Source organism: Colias philodice, chromosome 6 (genome assembly GCF_061535455.1).
Source record: "Colias philodice isolate Cphi_HAF_F1 chromosome 6, ilColPhil1 Martin Lab GWU primary, whole genome shotgun sequence".
In the NCBI taxonomy this organism is placed as follows: Eukaryota; Metazoa; Arthropoda; class Insecta; order Lepidoptera; family Pieridae; genus Colias; species Colias philodice.
In genome coordinates this window covers 5,386,096-5,403,598 of record NC_143091.1, presented here as the reverse complement: position 1 = coordinate 5,403,598, position 17,503 = coordinate 5,386,096, and the positions used below count along the sequence as shown (strand labels likewise).

Here is a 17,503-nt window from a genome sequence, read left to right as displayed (position 1 = left end):
CGTTGATTCTATGCAATTTTCTAATACTGAACAACACTGAATAGGAGTTTTCTTTTACATTAAAAGACCACGAAAGAATGCTCTTGCTCTATGTTCGTTTGATGTAATTGCACCGTTACACTGAGAGATATTATTTTATTACCTATATTACCTACCTACCTATTTAGTATAGTAGGACCTACCTATTCTGTGATGCAAGAATCAGAAGCCTACATATACCTATTACAGCACAAATTTATTACAATTTCACGTAATGCATCCGTATGACTAGAAAATTAGAATGTCTGACATGATAATTACCGTTTGTATAACATACCCACATTTACGAGAATACAGAACATTTGAGTAATAACGAGAACAACCAATTGCATTCTAATGAGTAATGATGCATACAAGTAGTAGAAGTAATTTTAAATAGCCAATTTAGGTCATGCAAGATTTGTATTCACTAATCCCCACTCGACACTTGAAATGGCAATTTTAAACTAAACACGAAAGATTTAAGTGAAATATTTTTGGATTTTTATACCTACATACTACTGACCTACTTTCATCTAGGCTAATAGTAGCTTTAGAAAAATGTGTAAATAAGTCGTGACGCCAATGGGCAATGATGCATTCATTCATGAGGTCATATTGTAATTTTTTTTAACAAGCAATTGACAACATGCACTATATAATTTTCTAAGAAATAGCATGGGACAGTGTGATTCTTTTTATTATTGTTTCTATTTATTCACCAATGATGAAGTGACGTGGAAACTTGATTCTTTGTTAGTTTAAGATAACAGTATGATTAGGAATTTTTTGTAAGATCCTACTTAACTTCTAATGTCATTAAAATTTATAAATATTCGTAGTTACTTCAAATCTGTGATCAGTTTAAGACATCCTCACTGTTCCTCATTCTAAAGCGCTTTTACTATTTACTATTACTAGCCGTTTTAAATATTGAACTAAATTTTTTACGCTAATCTGTAGAATTTCAGAACGTTTTTATGAAACAAAATTAACACTACAAAATCAGCTAGGTACGTCTTATATTAACTACTAAACAGTAAAAAATGGCTCAGAACAGTAGCTGTTATATTCAACTTATAAATGGCATGCAAAAGGGAAATAATAAGACATGTTAAAAAATCCAATAAGGATCATAATTTATTTTATAAAATGATATATACACTTTACAATTGACAAGACGACCGCTAGCGTAACAGGACCGTCCTCGAATCTGATCATTCAACAAATACTGGGAATGATACTTTATTTCAATACTTTAAGCATGTAAAATATTTCATTAATACCTAATTAACCAAAAGTCAGATTCGTAAAGGTCTTGTCCTACTAAAGGCCGCATTTACTGATGCACAACAGCACCCTACTCTTCATTGGTAATATTTGTTACAAACTAATATGTACAGTATATTTACAATCTTCCATTGAATTCATATCATCCAAAAATACTTGGGTTTTAATTTCGAACAGTTCCTTTCATTGAAACCGAGGACAAGCTAAGAACACTGAACCTTTGAAATGGTACGTCATAAATTAAATGCCACAAGAAAACAGTAGTGTGATTAAAAAGGATTAGACTCGACCTTTCTTTTCTAACACGGTTGACTAAAACGAAATTCATCTACTTTAACACCGACGCCGAGTCACACTCGACGATCATTTGGTAACTTTTATAAATTTTAAACTAGCAACAATGAACATTTCAAAGTTTTATGTAATATTCAACAACTCTTATACCAAAGATTGACGCTAGCTCCAATACCGTTAGATTCGACTCAAATGCCCATTCATTTATTAAAATGTACCGCAAGGCACAATTCTTAAATACTTCCATAAATGCGATTTCTAATGACCTATTTCGTCTGTCTGAGTGTAAAATATGTGATTCTGACGACATGTAGGGCGAGATCAGGAAGGCGGAGCATTCGATCACAATATTCGTAAATACGCAACGATTCCCTTAACATAGACAACAAACACCGTGAACATACCGTAGACATCACAGCCCTAAAGAGGCGAGTCAATCCGTCAAATGACGACAAAACATGCAAATTCAAACATTTTATTTATGTTAATAAGTAAAACATACGGTTTCGCAAAATACACAAAATACCACATTCATTGATATTTCATACATATTTGAGCACAATTAAACTGTTCAATTTGGTGAAATCATTCGAACTTCATCACTAGCTATGATTATTCGTACTATACACAGAATTATTAGTTAATCTCTTCATATTCACTGAGGCACTACTTCCATTCTTCTCGAGACCAACCAGAAAGTCTTCTAATAATTTTGCGAGCGCTTTCCTTTTAAATCTTAGCGATTCACTTATAACGTCTCGTATCACTTCCTTTTTAATTTCTACACTGCCTTTCAATTGTTTTAAATACTCGAATAACTTCGTAAAATCTGAAATAAAAATATTGATAACATTAATATTAAAGTTCCAGGTAATAGAAAATAGGTAAAGTAGATGTAAATTATAAACCTATTATGAACATAAGTGGTGAGTGAATAAAACCATTTGTCATAATATGTGATTGTGATTGTACTTCCAAAATATATTCAAAGAATTTACTTGTAATAAATCTGCATACAAATAATTTACCATGTAGAAATAGCAACAAAAAATCGATTTAATAAAGCCAAAAAAACCTGAGATGTGTTAAATAATATACAATATCGAACCGCTCGCGCTAGTTATAAATTAGATTAATAGATAATAATATATTATTCAACTAGCGGTCCGCCCCGGCTACGCCCGTGGTACCTACATGTTTAACCCGTGACGCGTCCTATGTACAGGCGGTTGCTCATAACTAAAACTGTACTGTAGCGTCCTGCGTAAGAGCGTTTTCACATTATCCGATCCGATATCGGATATCGGAAGCCGATAGCCGATATCCGATATCGGAGGGAAGTAAAATGTATGAAATATGTGCCTGTCTTTCACATTGTCCGGTCCGATATCGGATATCGGAGCCGACACCGATATTCCCAGTGGCTATCGGACGATAATGTTTAGTGTTGCCAACTCAATTTTCGAAAAGGCAGTATACCAACAGCAAAAAAGCACTAGTTTGTGTATTTTCAGTCTCATAGGGCGCTTAATCTTTAAAAAAATTCTTTGCTTTTAACCTAAAACCCTTTCTATTAAAAGAAACCTTTTTTATTAAGAAAACACACATTTAAGTATTTATAGGCATTTAAAATACGATTTATACGGCAGGTATTTTTATTTGCCGTATTAAAATATACGGCAATTGGCTGAACTGAAGCAAACAAAAATATATTGCGTTCTTAAATTCAAATATCTATCTTCGGAAACATTAGTGTCTATCATCTTTATTTTATCTCCTTCTGCCTCGCTCCTCCTCCTACTCGGATGTTGGTTGTGCTGTTTATTGTATTGTTGTCATTGAGTGCTTTGTTTTTAACCGACTTCAAAAAAAGGAGGAGATTTCACACCGATTTTATTTTTATTTTGAATTTACAACAAAGAATACAAACTTTGAAAACTCTTAATTCTAAAATAATTGTTTATGAGAATAAAATAATTTAAGTATCTTTAATTATGGTCCGGGAGCCAGCAGCAGATTTTATGACCAAGTTCCTCTCAAGCGGTAATTAGTAAAATGCATCAAAGTATAGTATTATGAAGCCTCGTGAACGTCAGCTGGAGCTCGGTTGGGGGGAAGAGCGGTTGTAGCCTCCCGTATCAGCTGACGGTTTTTCCACCAAGATACAGCCAGCTGACATATATATTTATCCACAGTTACATATAAGCTATCATCAGGTAAATTTTTGTTTGAGAGGAAATAACGGAAAATAAATTTTTCTTTAAATTTAACTTGCATGTTCGAGACACCAGCTGACGTATAATACACCATGTTGTAACCAGCTGACTATTTTTTTTCGTTGAGATATTGGGTTAGCTACAATTTGACAAATTTTTAGCTGAGAGGAAATGAATGAATGAATGTATTTTTTTTCCTATGTGCGTGGGAGGCTACAACCGCTCACCCCCCCAACCGAGCGCCAGCTGACGTTCACGAGGCTTTATAATACTATACTCTCATGCGTCTGACGAATTATCTCTTGAGAGGAAATAATGAACCAAATTTGCACCTGGCTCCCTAACCATTACAGGAAATTACAACAATCATATTACAAATATATTTGAACGAGTGACAATATTATTTTAGGATATTACAGTGTACTATGAAAAAGAAAAGAAAATGTGAACAAAGATTGTATCACTTAATAAATTTATCATAGGTACTACATGAACTTTTATAAATGTACTAGCGACCCGCCCCGGCTTCGCACGGGTGCATTGCTGATACTAAATACACTACATAAAAACTGTGAACGTTGTATATATAAAAACTTAGCGGCCCGCTCCAGCTTCGCACGGGTATAAAATATATAGCCGGGCGGCCGGCCGGTACCATACCGCCGCAAACGCTACGTCCCGCAATTTTTAAATCTGTAATATCTTCGAAAATATTCACTTAAATCATACGGTGTGAAGGGCCATATAGATCTATATTAAATGAACAATGTATTCAAGGTATTTAATTGGTTAAGGATTAATGCTGTATTGGTTAAAATCGCTTCGAAAATTAGCCATTATTTGTCGTAAATGACAAAAAAAAAGTTATTGTGGGTTATCCATAAGAGATAGACATATACCATCGCGGACTTTTCTGTAGACCTTTTCAATGTGTATAATACTTAGTATTTTTATAAAACTCGTAGGGTTCAATTTAATTTTGCGTTTGCAATGTAAGCGGAAAAAATGTAATTTTTTACGACATCACATTAGATACCTCAAAAATAACAGTACTTCTCCACTATTTAATGGATGTTATTATACATATAAACCTTCCTCTTGAATCACTCTATCTATTAAAAAAAACCGCATCAAAATCCGTTGTGTAGTTTCAAAGATTTAAGCGTACAAAGGGACATAGGGACATAGGGACATAGGGACAGTGAAAGCGACTTTGTTTTATACTATGTAGTGATGTAGTGAAAAAATGACTAAATGACTAGGTACGTCTTGCTAAAAATACATTTAATAGATTTTGAAAGGTATTTACTAATATGTATTACCACAGACTAATAATAATATACTACGTGTATTACTAAAACTATTAACTAATACTAGGTTGTAGTAGGTATTGATATAAATTTATTTAATTTATAATGTGTTAACATAAAGTATATTATGTTATACAAATGACCGATATCAAAACTATTTAGTAAATAGCACATCTAAATAATATGCAGTAATTTGTGATATCAAATCTTTTTTTACATTTTACTTTTCTTTTTTGAAGTTGTTTTTCTTTATCGTAGTTATTTTTAATGTACATGTACAACTATGATTTATAACATTTGATTTTTTTTTAATTATACCTTTTTTTATCAACTGGCAATTTAGTTTAGTTTTCTCTAAAAATTTCTGGCAACACTCATGATGATATCGGAACGATTTTATCGGACAATGTGAAAAGGCAAATTGTATCCGATATCGGATATCGGCTATCGGCGTCCGATATCCGATATCGGATCGGATAATGTGAAAACGCTCTAACAACGACTGTTCATAACGCGACCAATGACTTTGAAGGTCACCTGTAGCTGCTTACAAGTGAATGTTTCCAGTATAAAAAATATTTGTCTATGCCTTATACATTTTTAATTCGAATCGGTACGACTCCGACGCTGGCAATAAAGACTAAAACCACAAAATAAAAAAAAAAAGTGAATCATTGATTGAGTTGTGTCATCGGCCATAGTTTGTGACATTTGTCTTGTTCAACGAATATTTGGATTGTGAATTATGCCGAGAGGAATAATTAGATGAGTGATAATTGAGACGTATATTACTGGAAATTTTACGTAGAATACGTTTATGATATTGGTTTTAGGGATATTTGAAGAATACTCAGTGAAAAAGTGTCTCAACTTTTCAGTGCGGAAGACGCAAAATGGCGCTTTTTTTCTTGTTTGTGAATAATGGAGATTTGTTATTATTCATAGTGAAATACGTTGTGTTAAATGTGTGAAAATATAAGTGAATGTATTTGGCAATCGTGTAGTGATATGAAAACGTGAATATGATCATTTGATGACTCAGCATTATCATGTAAGTGTTAGTATGTAAGCAATTAAAATTAAAACAAAAGAAAATCAATTTTTTATAATTTTATAGAAAAAATATATCGTCATGATTACATTTTTATGCTATAACTAGTTTCTTCCTCTTTCCAAAAATATATCATACATGGCATATAATTATAGAACAATAGGGTAAATAAAATTTTCAAACTCGGTAGTCATAAAAAAGCTAGATTTCGTGAACTCCCTTGACACTATCGGGATCGGTGCCGGCTGTGCGCCGGACGCGTCACGGGTTAAACTATCCAATCTCTCAAGTTGGATCGAACTGCACATGGTGTGCGAATTTTATTATAATCGGTTAAGTGGTTTAGGAGTCCATTGAGGACAATCATTGTGACAGGAGATTTATATTATACTAGCGGTCCGCCCCGGCTTCGCCCGTGGTACCTATTTACGTTTTCTCTACATAAGAACCATCGTCGTACTTCAAGGAATATAATAAAAAAAGAATTATCGAAATCGGTTCAGCCGTTCTCAAGTTATGCGCTTACCAACACATTTTGGGATTCATTTTTATATATAAAGATACTTATTAAGATTACCTCTGCCCGGTCGACGCACAGCGCGATACACTTCCGAGCGAACAGAGAGGTTGTGCTTCTTGATGTCCGCGAGCTCCTTGCGCGACGGCTGCGGTGGGAGCAACACGGATGATAGCAATGCGTTTTCTTCCTGTTTATATGGAATAATGCTATTAGTTATTTATTTTAAGTTTTATCATGCTCACAGTGCCGGTGTAAGGGCCACTGACACCCCGGGCGAAAATATTGTGGCGTCCACTTGAGGTGTTCTGAAGGTTTGCACCAGGAGAGGCAAGAGACTCCAACTTCAGACCTTGGCGCCTCCCAGAATTTGTCGCCCTGGGCCATCGCCCCCTCTCCCCCCCCCCCCTAACGCCGGCACTGCATGCTCATCAGCAAATGAGATAATTCAATTAGTCCAATATATTAGGGTATTTTTTTAACTTTATTATTTTCTGCTAAATAATATGTTCCCACTGCAGACATGGGCATCCTATTAGGATGTTTATTTTAAATTATATTATTTGGGGAAAATAATATCACAGTTATATTCTTGTGAACCAAAATCATAAAAAATATTTTAATCCTTTTTTTTGGTTTGGTTTAGGATTAAAATATAAAATGCTTATTGTAATATTAAGTTATTATTCGCGTTCATAACATATTATGGTTCGCTAAGCATTTCGATATATCGATGGCACTGAATGATTATAAACATCATTAGAATCTATCTCGCGATATCGTAAAGAGACAAAATTGTGAACTGCACAACTCCATTTACTGTTAAACGCATTATTTTTTCGACAGTTTATTATACTCTATCAGTAACAAACCGTAATTATAATACGAGCTTGCATTTAGGCTATTTCTATTCTTTAATTTAATCATCACCTTCCGCCGTTTCTTCCTCCTTGAGTTGTTGCTATTCTCTGCAGCTTCTACGTGTTCGCGGGCGGTGGTAACGACACCGACAACGGTACCGGCCAATAAGCTTATACCTAATACACTGGAGATTTCAGTATTAACATTAACTTGTAACAAGAAAATATGACGTTGAATGACGCCTGTATGTTTTTTTTTTCCCTTTCACACCTAACTTGGCAAGTTAGGTAAAAAACATACAGGCGTCATTCAACGTCATATTTTCTTGTTACAAGTTAATGTTCATACTGAAATCTCCAGTGTATTAGATAAAAGCTTCTTGGTACCGGCTCGTGCACTGGCACCGGTACCGACGCCTTATCCTAATCCAACAGCTGTTTGTATAACATACCTTCCGCCGTTTCTTCTTCCGCGAGTTGTTGCTATTCTCCGCGGCAACGCCCTGCAGGATAGCATTGATCTGCAGCTCCTGCGTGTCCGGGGGCGGTGGCAACGACACCGGCACCGGTACCGGCTCGTGCACCGGCACCGGTACCGGTGGGGACGGCGACCGCGCCATCTTGCTACCCATTGTTGTGTATGCGTCTGGAATGTTGCGTGTTTGTTAAATTAATACACAATTCTCTGTCTAATAAATTAAATAATTTCCATGAAGTGTTATATGTATCTACTGGAATATAATAATTATTTTTTAACCTTGATTATCCCACTAAATATGGCCAAGCGTCGTATTTCACAACATTACTAAATTCTGTATTTACAATTACAGCATTCTAATAAAAAGTACATAAAGCAAAAGGAACAAGAATAATTACCTCCATTGAGGAAAGGTTTGATGACAGGCGGCAGATTGGCTGGTGCGGCTGGTCCGGCTGGCTGTGGTGTCCCACCAGACTCCACGTTAGGTGGCTCCTGAAAATATCATTCTCAATTTAACTACTTTATTACGTCTTAAATAGAAAAACGTTTATTTTGTTTTATTTATTGACTCAAAAGGACTTTAAGAATATTTGGATAAACACACTCACACAGAAACTTAGACAATGTGTAAAACTGTGTAAAGTCCATAAAGCCAAAAACGTTATTATGAATTTTTCGTATACTAAAAAAAATTGTTAAGCCTGTATATTGCAATAAAGTTACCTCAGGCGGTCTCCCAGACGGCAAGTCCGAGGGCACGGGCGCGAGGGGCGAAGCTGGCCGCCGCGACACGGGCGACAGCGGCGCCGCAGCGGGCGACGCGGGCGACACCGGCGACATCGGCGACATGGGCACGGGTGGCAGGGCCGGCGACATCGGCGGGGATATAACAGGTGACGATGGGCGACGCGCTACAATGTGCGGTGGTAGTGGCCCCGCTTTGCGTTTGGGCGGAGCGGCGCGCGGGCTCTCGGCGCCGCGCTTGCCCACTCCGCTCCCGCCGCTGCTCCGCACTGTGCCCATTGGATCAATGTCCGCTTCGTCTACCATCATCCGCTGGAATTTTTATTGGATATGTTAGACACAACATATAATTAATAATATTTAAAATCAATGAGTGTAATAATTCAAGCAAATCCATAGTTAAATTTATTTACTACCCTTATTATACGCAAGTAGAGATAAAAACGAAACAGCAATATCTGTACTAATATTATAAAGAGGAAAGGTTTGTATGTATGTATGGTTTTCAGTTTTCACACATAAACTACTTTGATGAAAGACCGATTTTGATGAAATTTGGCACAGATAATCTTTAGACCCTGAGAAAGAACATAGGCTACCTTTTAAAAAACCAATTAATTATTACATTACATTAAGGATTTAAAAAAATCTATTTCAATTCAACGTACACAACTTTCAAAAAGCATTTCTATATCATAAGATATAATATAAATATGTTGAGTTCTACCTTATCTATCTTGAAGGGGTTTCCAAACATATGCTGGCGCACGGGTTGCGATTCGATCTCCCTCAACTGCGGCGTCATTCGCTTGAGATACTCCTGGTAGTTGCCCATCTGAGCCACCGGCATTGAGTGCACACTGTCCTCGTCCACGAGGCGTGTATGAGCTAGCGATGGTTGGAGGAAGTTTGCACGCATTCGTACCACCTGGAATTTATTTAGGAAAAGGAATAAATAAATGAACCCATTATTTAAGAAATTGAAATAATTTTTAATTCATATGTATGGTAATTTTAAACAGAAAAAACTTTTACATGTGAAATGAAAAATCACTACATAGTATAAAACAAAGTCGCTTTCTCTGTCCCTATGTATGCTTAAATCTTTAAAACTACGCAACGGATTTTGATGCGGTTTTTTTTAAATAGATAGAGTGATTCAAGAGGAAGGTTTTAGTATACTACACTTTGATCTTAGCCAAAAGGCCAAGAAGCGATTTAGTATATAGAAGGTTTTAGTATATAATTTATTAGGTTTTAGACAAAACGGGCGAAGCCGTGGGCGGTAAGCTAGTCATAATATAAAATAGAAACAACTTTTTACACATAAAAAAGTACAAATGAACATACAATTACTGTGAAAACTACTTAAGTTTTTTATATATTTGGAAAACCTGCCCCTATTAACCTTTTCACTACAAATTAAATAAATAAATAAATAAAATCTTTATTTGAATTCATAAATTAAGTTACGATAGATTGGGGTTCAGGCCCCCTTACTAGGTAGAACCTGTATTAAGGGGAATTATCACACATAATCCAAAAGAATATATTCACCTGGTCCAGCAGATCTCTCCGTTGTATATCAAATGGGTTTCTATAAGTGTGTGCTTGAGCCTTATGTCGCCCACGAGATAAACCCACGACGAAGCCTCCAAACTCATTGAGTTGATCACGCAACGCAGTAAATTTGTCTTGTAGACAGGGATGGGTTGTTAGATCTTTCTTAAGTGGCGAACGAGGCACAACACGAACACTTTCTGCTATCTGAAAAAAGCAAGATAAGAGTTAAATTTGATTTCATATATTTAACAAAATTGTTTTAGCTTCATTTTCTGAAATCACATCCAAAACATCTTAATTTAATTCATTACATGTCTACTTATGAAACTCATAATCAGATATCTTAGTTATCGTCAAAGAAAACCATATTTTTAATTCCATACGTCATATATGATTCGTGACGCAAAGGAGTGACGTAAAACGCGTCGTAATCTTTGTTTAAGAAAAATCCGCATTTAAGTTTTTACAAGTATGGTTTCCTCGCACAGTTCCTTACAAGTGGGAAGTTACGTAATTCGATACTAAACATTTATGAGGAATGCTTGATAGATATTGTAGTGTCATAAATATTTATTTATATCTTAAAATATGAAATAATACAATTAATTATTTATTAATAAAATAGAAAATTACCTTTTGATTATTATTAGTCGACGCCTTATTAATTACATCGGCGCACAATTTCTCAAATTCTATCTTAGCTTGATTCTTCAGTCTTTTTAAATAATTCAGTACAGAAAAACTAAAACAGTTATCTTGAGTTTCAGGGATTAAGCTCTGAACTAGAGGCGCAGAGGCACCCATTTTCGTTAAAGCTCGACGAAGTGGCTGTAAACAAAAATAAATTCATTCATATATGGTTAATTATGACCGACTTTTGATGACATTGTGATGCTACAAATGAAATTAAAAAAAGAGTGATTCTATGATAAATCCTATTTTTTTTTCATTTAAATAATTTTGTTCCGTCAAATCATAAAAATTCCTTAAAAATATCACCTTACCGTAACATAATAAGAAGGCATTCTATCCAAATACTGCTGGAAAGCCATTTTCCATTCAGGCGTTGGTTTGCATCTGTGCACTTTGAACAGATCATCTAGAAGAGGTAGAAGTACAGGATAGTTGTACGGAAGGACAAACAAATTGACACAAGTTAGATTCGTTGAGGCCTTTAGGTATCCAAACGGATGGCTCACTTCAGCGTTCTTACAACCAGTGTTACCTACGAACACCTGTAAAATATATAAATAACAAATTAATATATATATTAAATTATAATTAATTATCAAATATATTTAGATAGATGATGTTAGCAACTTTTTACTTAAAAACACAGACTAAGCACAAATTATGCAACTCAATATCCATCATCATCATATTCCATGATTACTCAATAAAGAACAAAATAATATTTGCCTAATATTGTTATTTATACATAATGCGTACTATGTATAATGTGGTAACATAAAAGTAACAATCATTATATCATATCACACCAAGAAGTAAAAATTGAATAATAATTATCTTTGTATGATCCCAATTTCGTTCGTTCTTAAGTACAACATGCTTAAATATAAGGATTACTACTAGAAATTTATTCATATAAAAGTATGCTCTTACCTGCCAGCATATAGTGGGTTGTTTTCTAGCCAAAATGAACTGTGTCAGTGGACTTGGTTCAAGCTCATATTTATCAAACGGTAAGTTATCTATCACCATTGGTTCTTGGCTGGAACATGTAAATTTAACTACCGGATGCGCCGAGCGAGGAGGCTGTAATTAAATGTTGTAACCATAAGTATTGTTCTTATTTATTATATTTATATAAAAAACAATGAAGTCTAAAATAAAATAACAAGTGCTTCCAAATAAATTGTAAATATGTACTATACTATTTGTATTACATTTTATTCACTTAAATAGTATATGAATACATAAATATGCATTCGTACTTTATAAGAATTTGTCAATTCATTTAATATTTTAGTAATCAAATAAACTAAAAACATTAATAACATTTATTAATAAAATATTAAGATTCACTAAATATATGTTAAAATAACAGACATTTTATTTTAATAAATGTGAACAATAACATTTACTTACCAGTGTAGGCGCATTAGGATCTGGTCGGAATGATTCAGGAATCGGCCAAAAACCAACAGCAAATCCTTTCTGAGAGACTGTTCTTGGTACATATATAAGGCGTCTACAAGAATGCCAAGCTTGTGGGGCAGCTTGATTCATTCCCATATTCGTTTGGTATGGACCGCCATTCCATCTCTGTAATTGAATTTCAAATATATATTTTTACTAGCTTTCCGCCCGCGGCTTCGCCCGCGATTTCAAAGAAAAACCCGTTCCCGTAGGATTTCCGGGATAAAACCTATCCTATGTCCTTTCTCGGGTATCAAAATATCTCTATACCAAATTTCATGCAAATTGGTTCAGTAGTTAAGGCGTGATTGAGTAACAGACAGACAGACAGAGTTACTTTCGCATTTATAATATTAGTATGGATTAATTTTTACTATTTAATTCAATCAAATGCGATCATAGTAGCTTTATGTGTATAGCTATTTTTAGCAACAGTGTAATGAATGACTCATTTACTTATATCTGATTTGAAATAAATTTTAATAAACATTAGATTATGTACTATTGCTGCACTAATATTTGTATTAATATCATCTATAATTATGCTTTTACGATTATTATTATAATGACTATACATTTTAGAATCTAAACCTTTATTTTGTAAAGGTCCATGACTCTTTGATGCATCACTACATAGTATAAAACAAAGTCGCTTTCTCTCTCCCTATGTATGATAAAATCTTTAAAACTACGCAACGGATTTCGATACGAGATAGAGTGATAGAAGAGGGAGGTTTATAATATGTAGAATTTATTAGGTTTGAGACACAGCGGACGAAGCCGCGGCCGGAAAGCTAGTTACATACAAATCTCTCATACAACTGTTTGTTTCTTCGTATTTATGTCCTACTAGCTTTCCACCCGCGGCTTCGCCCGCGTTTTCAAAGGAAAACCCGCATAGTTCCCGTTCCCGTGGGATTTCCGGGATAAAACCTATCCTATGTGTTATTCTGATGTATAAGCTATATTGTGGTAAAGTTTCATTCAAATCCATTCAGTAGTTTTTATGTGAAAGAGTAACAAACATCCTACATCCATACAAACTTTCGCCTTTATAATAGTAGTAGGATATTACTAATGGCTTAAGGAAATATGCATTTACCCCATTTCTTTCGCTATCAGTCTCCATTTCCTTATCATCCGGATGTGTTTCGTCAGTTTCGCCGTCCCTGTTCGTGCCTCCGTCTATGGGCGGTGGATCCGGACCGATTTTCTCAAAGTTAATCACTACGCCGCTCTGCACCTTTTGTACCAGACTGTCGATACATTGCATCAACATACGATGCGACGTGATGCAGTACGAACGACCTGAAATTGAAAGAAATATGTAAAATACACTGTAGATAATTAATTCTTTATTGGATTAATATTCTTGCTATATGCATACTAGATTTGATTTAAGGTGTAAATATTACATAAATAATTTGCCCAAAAGATTTTAGAATAGAAAACTGCATAGATTATAGAAAACTGTAAGTAACATTCAAAAATAAATAAGTTTTTTTTTCATTCGGTTTACAACGTCTTTATTAAGAGAGTGAGTACCCTTCAAACCTTATAAAGGAATATAAAAGATAACAATCAAGGTCAGCGTAAGTATATGCAACTAATTTAAACCTCTACAAATACCTCAACAATAAATGCATTCTATTCAAAAAAACTTGTTACACAGGTTTCTAAAGGGCTTGTTATGCCTAGCTTACTATTAACTTTGTGCATGTAAAAGTATGAAAAAAAACACTCAAAGTAAAATGAACAACTAATTCTATAAATCAGGATAATTCCGTGCACAAATTGAATTAAGATATGGGCATTTTTACTGGAATGTGGTTTTATGCGTACCAACATCATCTTCCTGAGAAAAATACTAAATTGAAGGTCACCATATGACACCATCACACTTGCAGTATCAAACTAACTTTTAAAATGCACATTAATATTGCATTTTGCACGCCTCATAAGCGAAGCGTTGAGGTGGGTACTACTGTCGCTTCGCGCAAAACATCTGATTTTTCCAACTTAAAATGTCTTTATGTATCATACATTGCACTTGTAAGATAATACATACACACACATATTAAGAAAAAACACTATTTTTAACGTTCATGATATTTTTGATGTCATTTTTGTTATTTAAACTAGTTAAAAAACAGTTTAAAAAAGTTCTGTCTTGGACGTCCGTGTGTCTGTATGTGCGGATCCTTTTTCTTGTTAACACGATAGCGACCGAAATACTTTACTAATCGAGTCTTTTTTTTCTCTTACGCTTGAGTATGCTCAGGAATAGAACCCTTTCATTTTTCAGGGTCTGATTCGATGTGGTTTAATTGTTATTAAATAAACAAAAATAATAATTAAAAATATTTATTAAAAAAAAATTATGAGGCGTGCACTTTTGGATTTTCCAAATTATTTTTATTTTATTGTACCTTAAAATAACCATAATGTAAGAATTTACATGACATTAAACATGCTGGAGAAAAAGTACAATAATAATATATTTTAATATTTACATGTCTATTTATTTTATGAAATAAAATAATTAATTAGCTACATAAATATATAACCTAACAGTTATTATAAAAAATATTGCTATTTTGTTTGTGGCACTGAATTTATATTTGCAGGAAATATTTCTTCCATTCGGTCAGTTATTTTCAATATTGACTTGGGATACAAAAGTTATTCCTATACTTAGGTTCACTAATTAGGTTTATTTTTATTACGATAGCATAGGCTGAAAGGAATAAGTCTTTCACCCCACAGAAAGAATTTTCCTGAATTCTCAATAATCCAGGTTTTAACCAAAAACATTCAAAAATAAATTATCTCTCTATTATTAACGTTTCTCAGTAAATTAAGCATTAACTTATGTAAAACAAATATAAAAAAGACGTGTGGCACTCGGGGACTGCCGCGGTAAAGCTATTGCATGCTATGCCTTCAAGCCACACCTCCGCGCCCGTCGGAGTGGGGAGCGTGAGGTTTTTCGTTACGGAATTTCTCGATTCGGTCCCCGTGCTCAAGGCCCGCGATAGAAGCTATGCAATAGCTTAAAATTATTTAAAACTTACCGCCAGTAACTTCACACATAGCATCTATGGGCGAGGAGTCAGATGGTACAAGTCCAGAATCTCTCTCCACAGCGGGAGTACCAGCAAGCCTCAGAACCAATGAAAACAATCTTTGGTCCCACCTGAATGGTTCTCGGGTAAGCTCCGAACCAGGTATAGGGCAGTTCATCGGCAGGTTAAACTGAATAGATAAAGGATTCATTTAAAATTTGTTCATCATTGCAACATACAAATTAACATAATTTTATTGCTCTTACATATTACAAACATTATAATTAAGTTATTTTTTTTATTTAAATATTATTTTTATTTAAAATAAAACAATTTTCAAGCTATCTATCTTTATATTATATGTTTAAAAATAAATAAAAACATTTCAAATTTATAAATTAATTCGTACCTAATGATAATCATTTCTCATACTTTTATATACCTGCAAATACATATTATTTCATTTCATAACTAACATTGAAAATAAATAATTCACTTACTTCCTCTTGAATGCCTGCATTGCTGGATAGTTTTCCTCCATCAGTTATAACAACAATCACAGATGGTTCCAAGTAGAATGGGCATCTTCCCTGTCCATAAGTGTCTATTCCTGTTTGCATACGATTTATATTTAAAACATCGAATGCATGCTTTAATGCAGCACCCATTGTAGTAAGTCCCAGGCATTGCAAATTCTTCAGTTCATTAATAAATGTTGCTAAATTTTCTTTCCAACCGGCCTGTAATACCAATAAGATTATTTAAAAACTAGTACGAATTGAATATTTATATATTCACGTCAAAATGTAAATATACGATATCTATTTTGTTATCACAAGTAACGAAACCACACAACATTCCACAATGCCCAAACAGAATCATGATTTCATATTTCCCCCCAATTCGCCATTTCGTTAATAAATGGTGACTCGACCAATGAGCGAACGAGGAGAGCGCAGTCGCGAGCGATATCGCGAAGACAGCAACGGCAGCCGCTCGTCCTGTTTACGTCGTGCTGTATTTTAGTTAATTCACTATCAAAGAATGTTAATGTATTGTACCCCAGATTGCAGTGCTTTACGAATGGATTTTATAGAGCCGGCTAAAATTATAAATGCATTCAAAAATTAAAGTAATATCACCAAAACGTGTTCACTCTGATACACTAACCTTGATGTTCGCGGGTGGCTCTTCGAAAGTTAGAAGCATATACCTATCGCCTCTGCTTTCAGGAGATCGCTGACGTACCTACAACATAATAGCATTTTAATAGCAAACACAAACTAGCTTTAAACTAATCGATCACAAAAATGAGGCGGTTGATGTCGATGACACTGCACGTACCTTTACGAATGTTTCCACAGCGCCCTTGGCTACATCGAGCAACGTTGGGCGTCCGCCCAAATAAGCTCTTTGATTCATAGATGCAGATGTATCTATTAAAAAGACTATTATAGTCATCGTGAAAAATTTTCTAGATATTCTCCTAAATACATTAAATATGCGCACGCTATTATGTACTAAGAACAAAAATGGCTGCTACATTGTACGCAGAATCGCGAAGAGGCGACCGTCCGACAGCCGCTTCGACGAGCAGCTGAACAAGCTACGCCACGAAGACTCCAAAAGTACCACGTGACCTAATCATACGTTCGGATATTCTCGGATCCAATAGAAAAACATTCGGCTTAAATCGTAGCCTGGTAGCTATGTTGCCAGTTCCTGCTTTAAAAATTCCTTTACTACTGTAATTAAAACTTGGAGTCATTCAAATATTATTATATTTTACGGTCTATAAATTTCTACTTGCATAGATTGTATGATATTAGCAATATCAAGTACAATATATTTCTAGTACATATATTATTATATTTGCACTTTAATGATATCCATAAGTAAAATTTTCTTCATTATATTAAATTAAATACTTAACT

At 34.5% G+C, this 17,503-nt stretch overlaps 1 protein-coding gene across 1 annotated transcript; it reads right to left on the bottom strand.

Moving 5' to 3' along the window:
- Positions 1–1,132: 1,132 nt before the first annotated feature.
- IntS6 (integrator complex subunit 6) lies at positions 1,133–17,200 on the bottom strand. The gene is made up of 16 exons (XM_089696326.1): positions 16,914–17,200; positions 16,740–16,817; positions 16,070–16,309; positions 15,579–15,759; positions 13,607–13,812; positions 12,454–12,630; positions 11,968–12,120; positions 11,349–11,579; positions 10,978–11,172; positions 10,339–10,548; positions 9,509–9,709; positions 8,761–9,093; positions 8,433–8,529; positions 8,009–8,202; positions 6,757–6,886; positions 1,133–2,431 (listed from the first exon to the last, which is right to left on the bottom strand). Exons 1-16 carry the CDS (start codon positions 17,028–17,030, stop codon positions 2,205–2,207), a joined length of 2,970 nt encoding a protein of 989 aa, XP_089552452.1. The 5' UTR covers positions 17,031–17,200; the 3' UTR covers positions 1,133–2,204.
- Between the last annotated feature and the right edge of the window lie 303 nt (positions 17,201–17,503).

Coding starts and splice junctions, on each gene's coding strand:
- IntS6 (XM_089696326.1), bottom strand. CDS start 17,030: ATGACTATAATAGTCTTTTTAATAGATACATCTGCATCTATGAATCAA. Junction 16,310..16,739: donor AGCCACCCGCGAACATCAAG/GTTAGTGTATCA, acceptor TTGGTATTACAG/GCCGGTTGGAAAGAAAATTT. Junction 9,094..9,508: donor ACCCCTTCAAGATAGATAAG/GTAGAACTCAAC, acceptor TAAAAATTCCAG/CGGATGATGGTAGACGAAGC.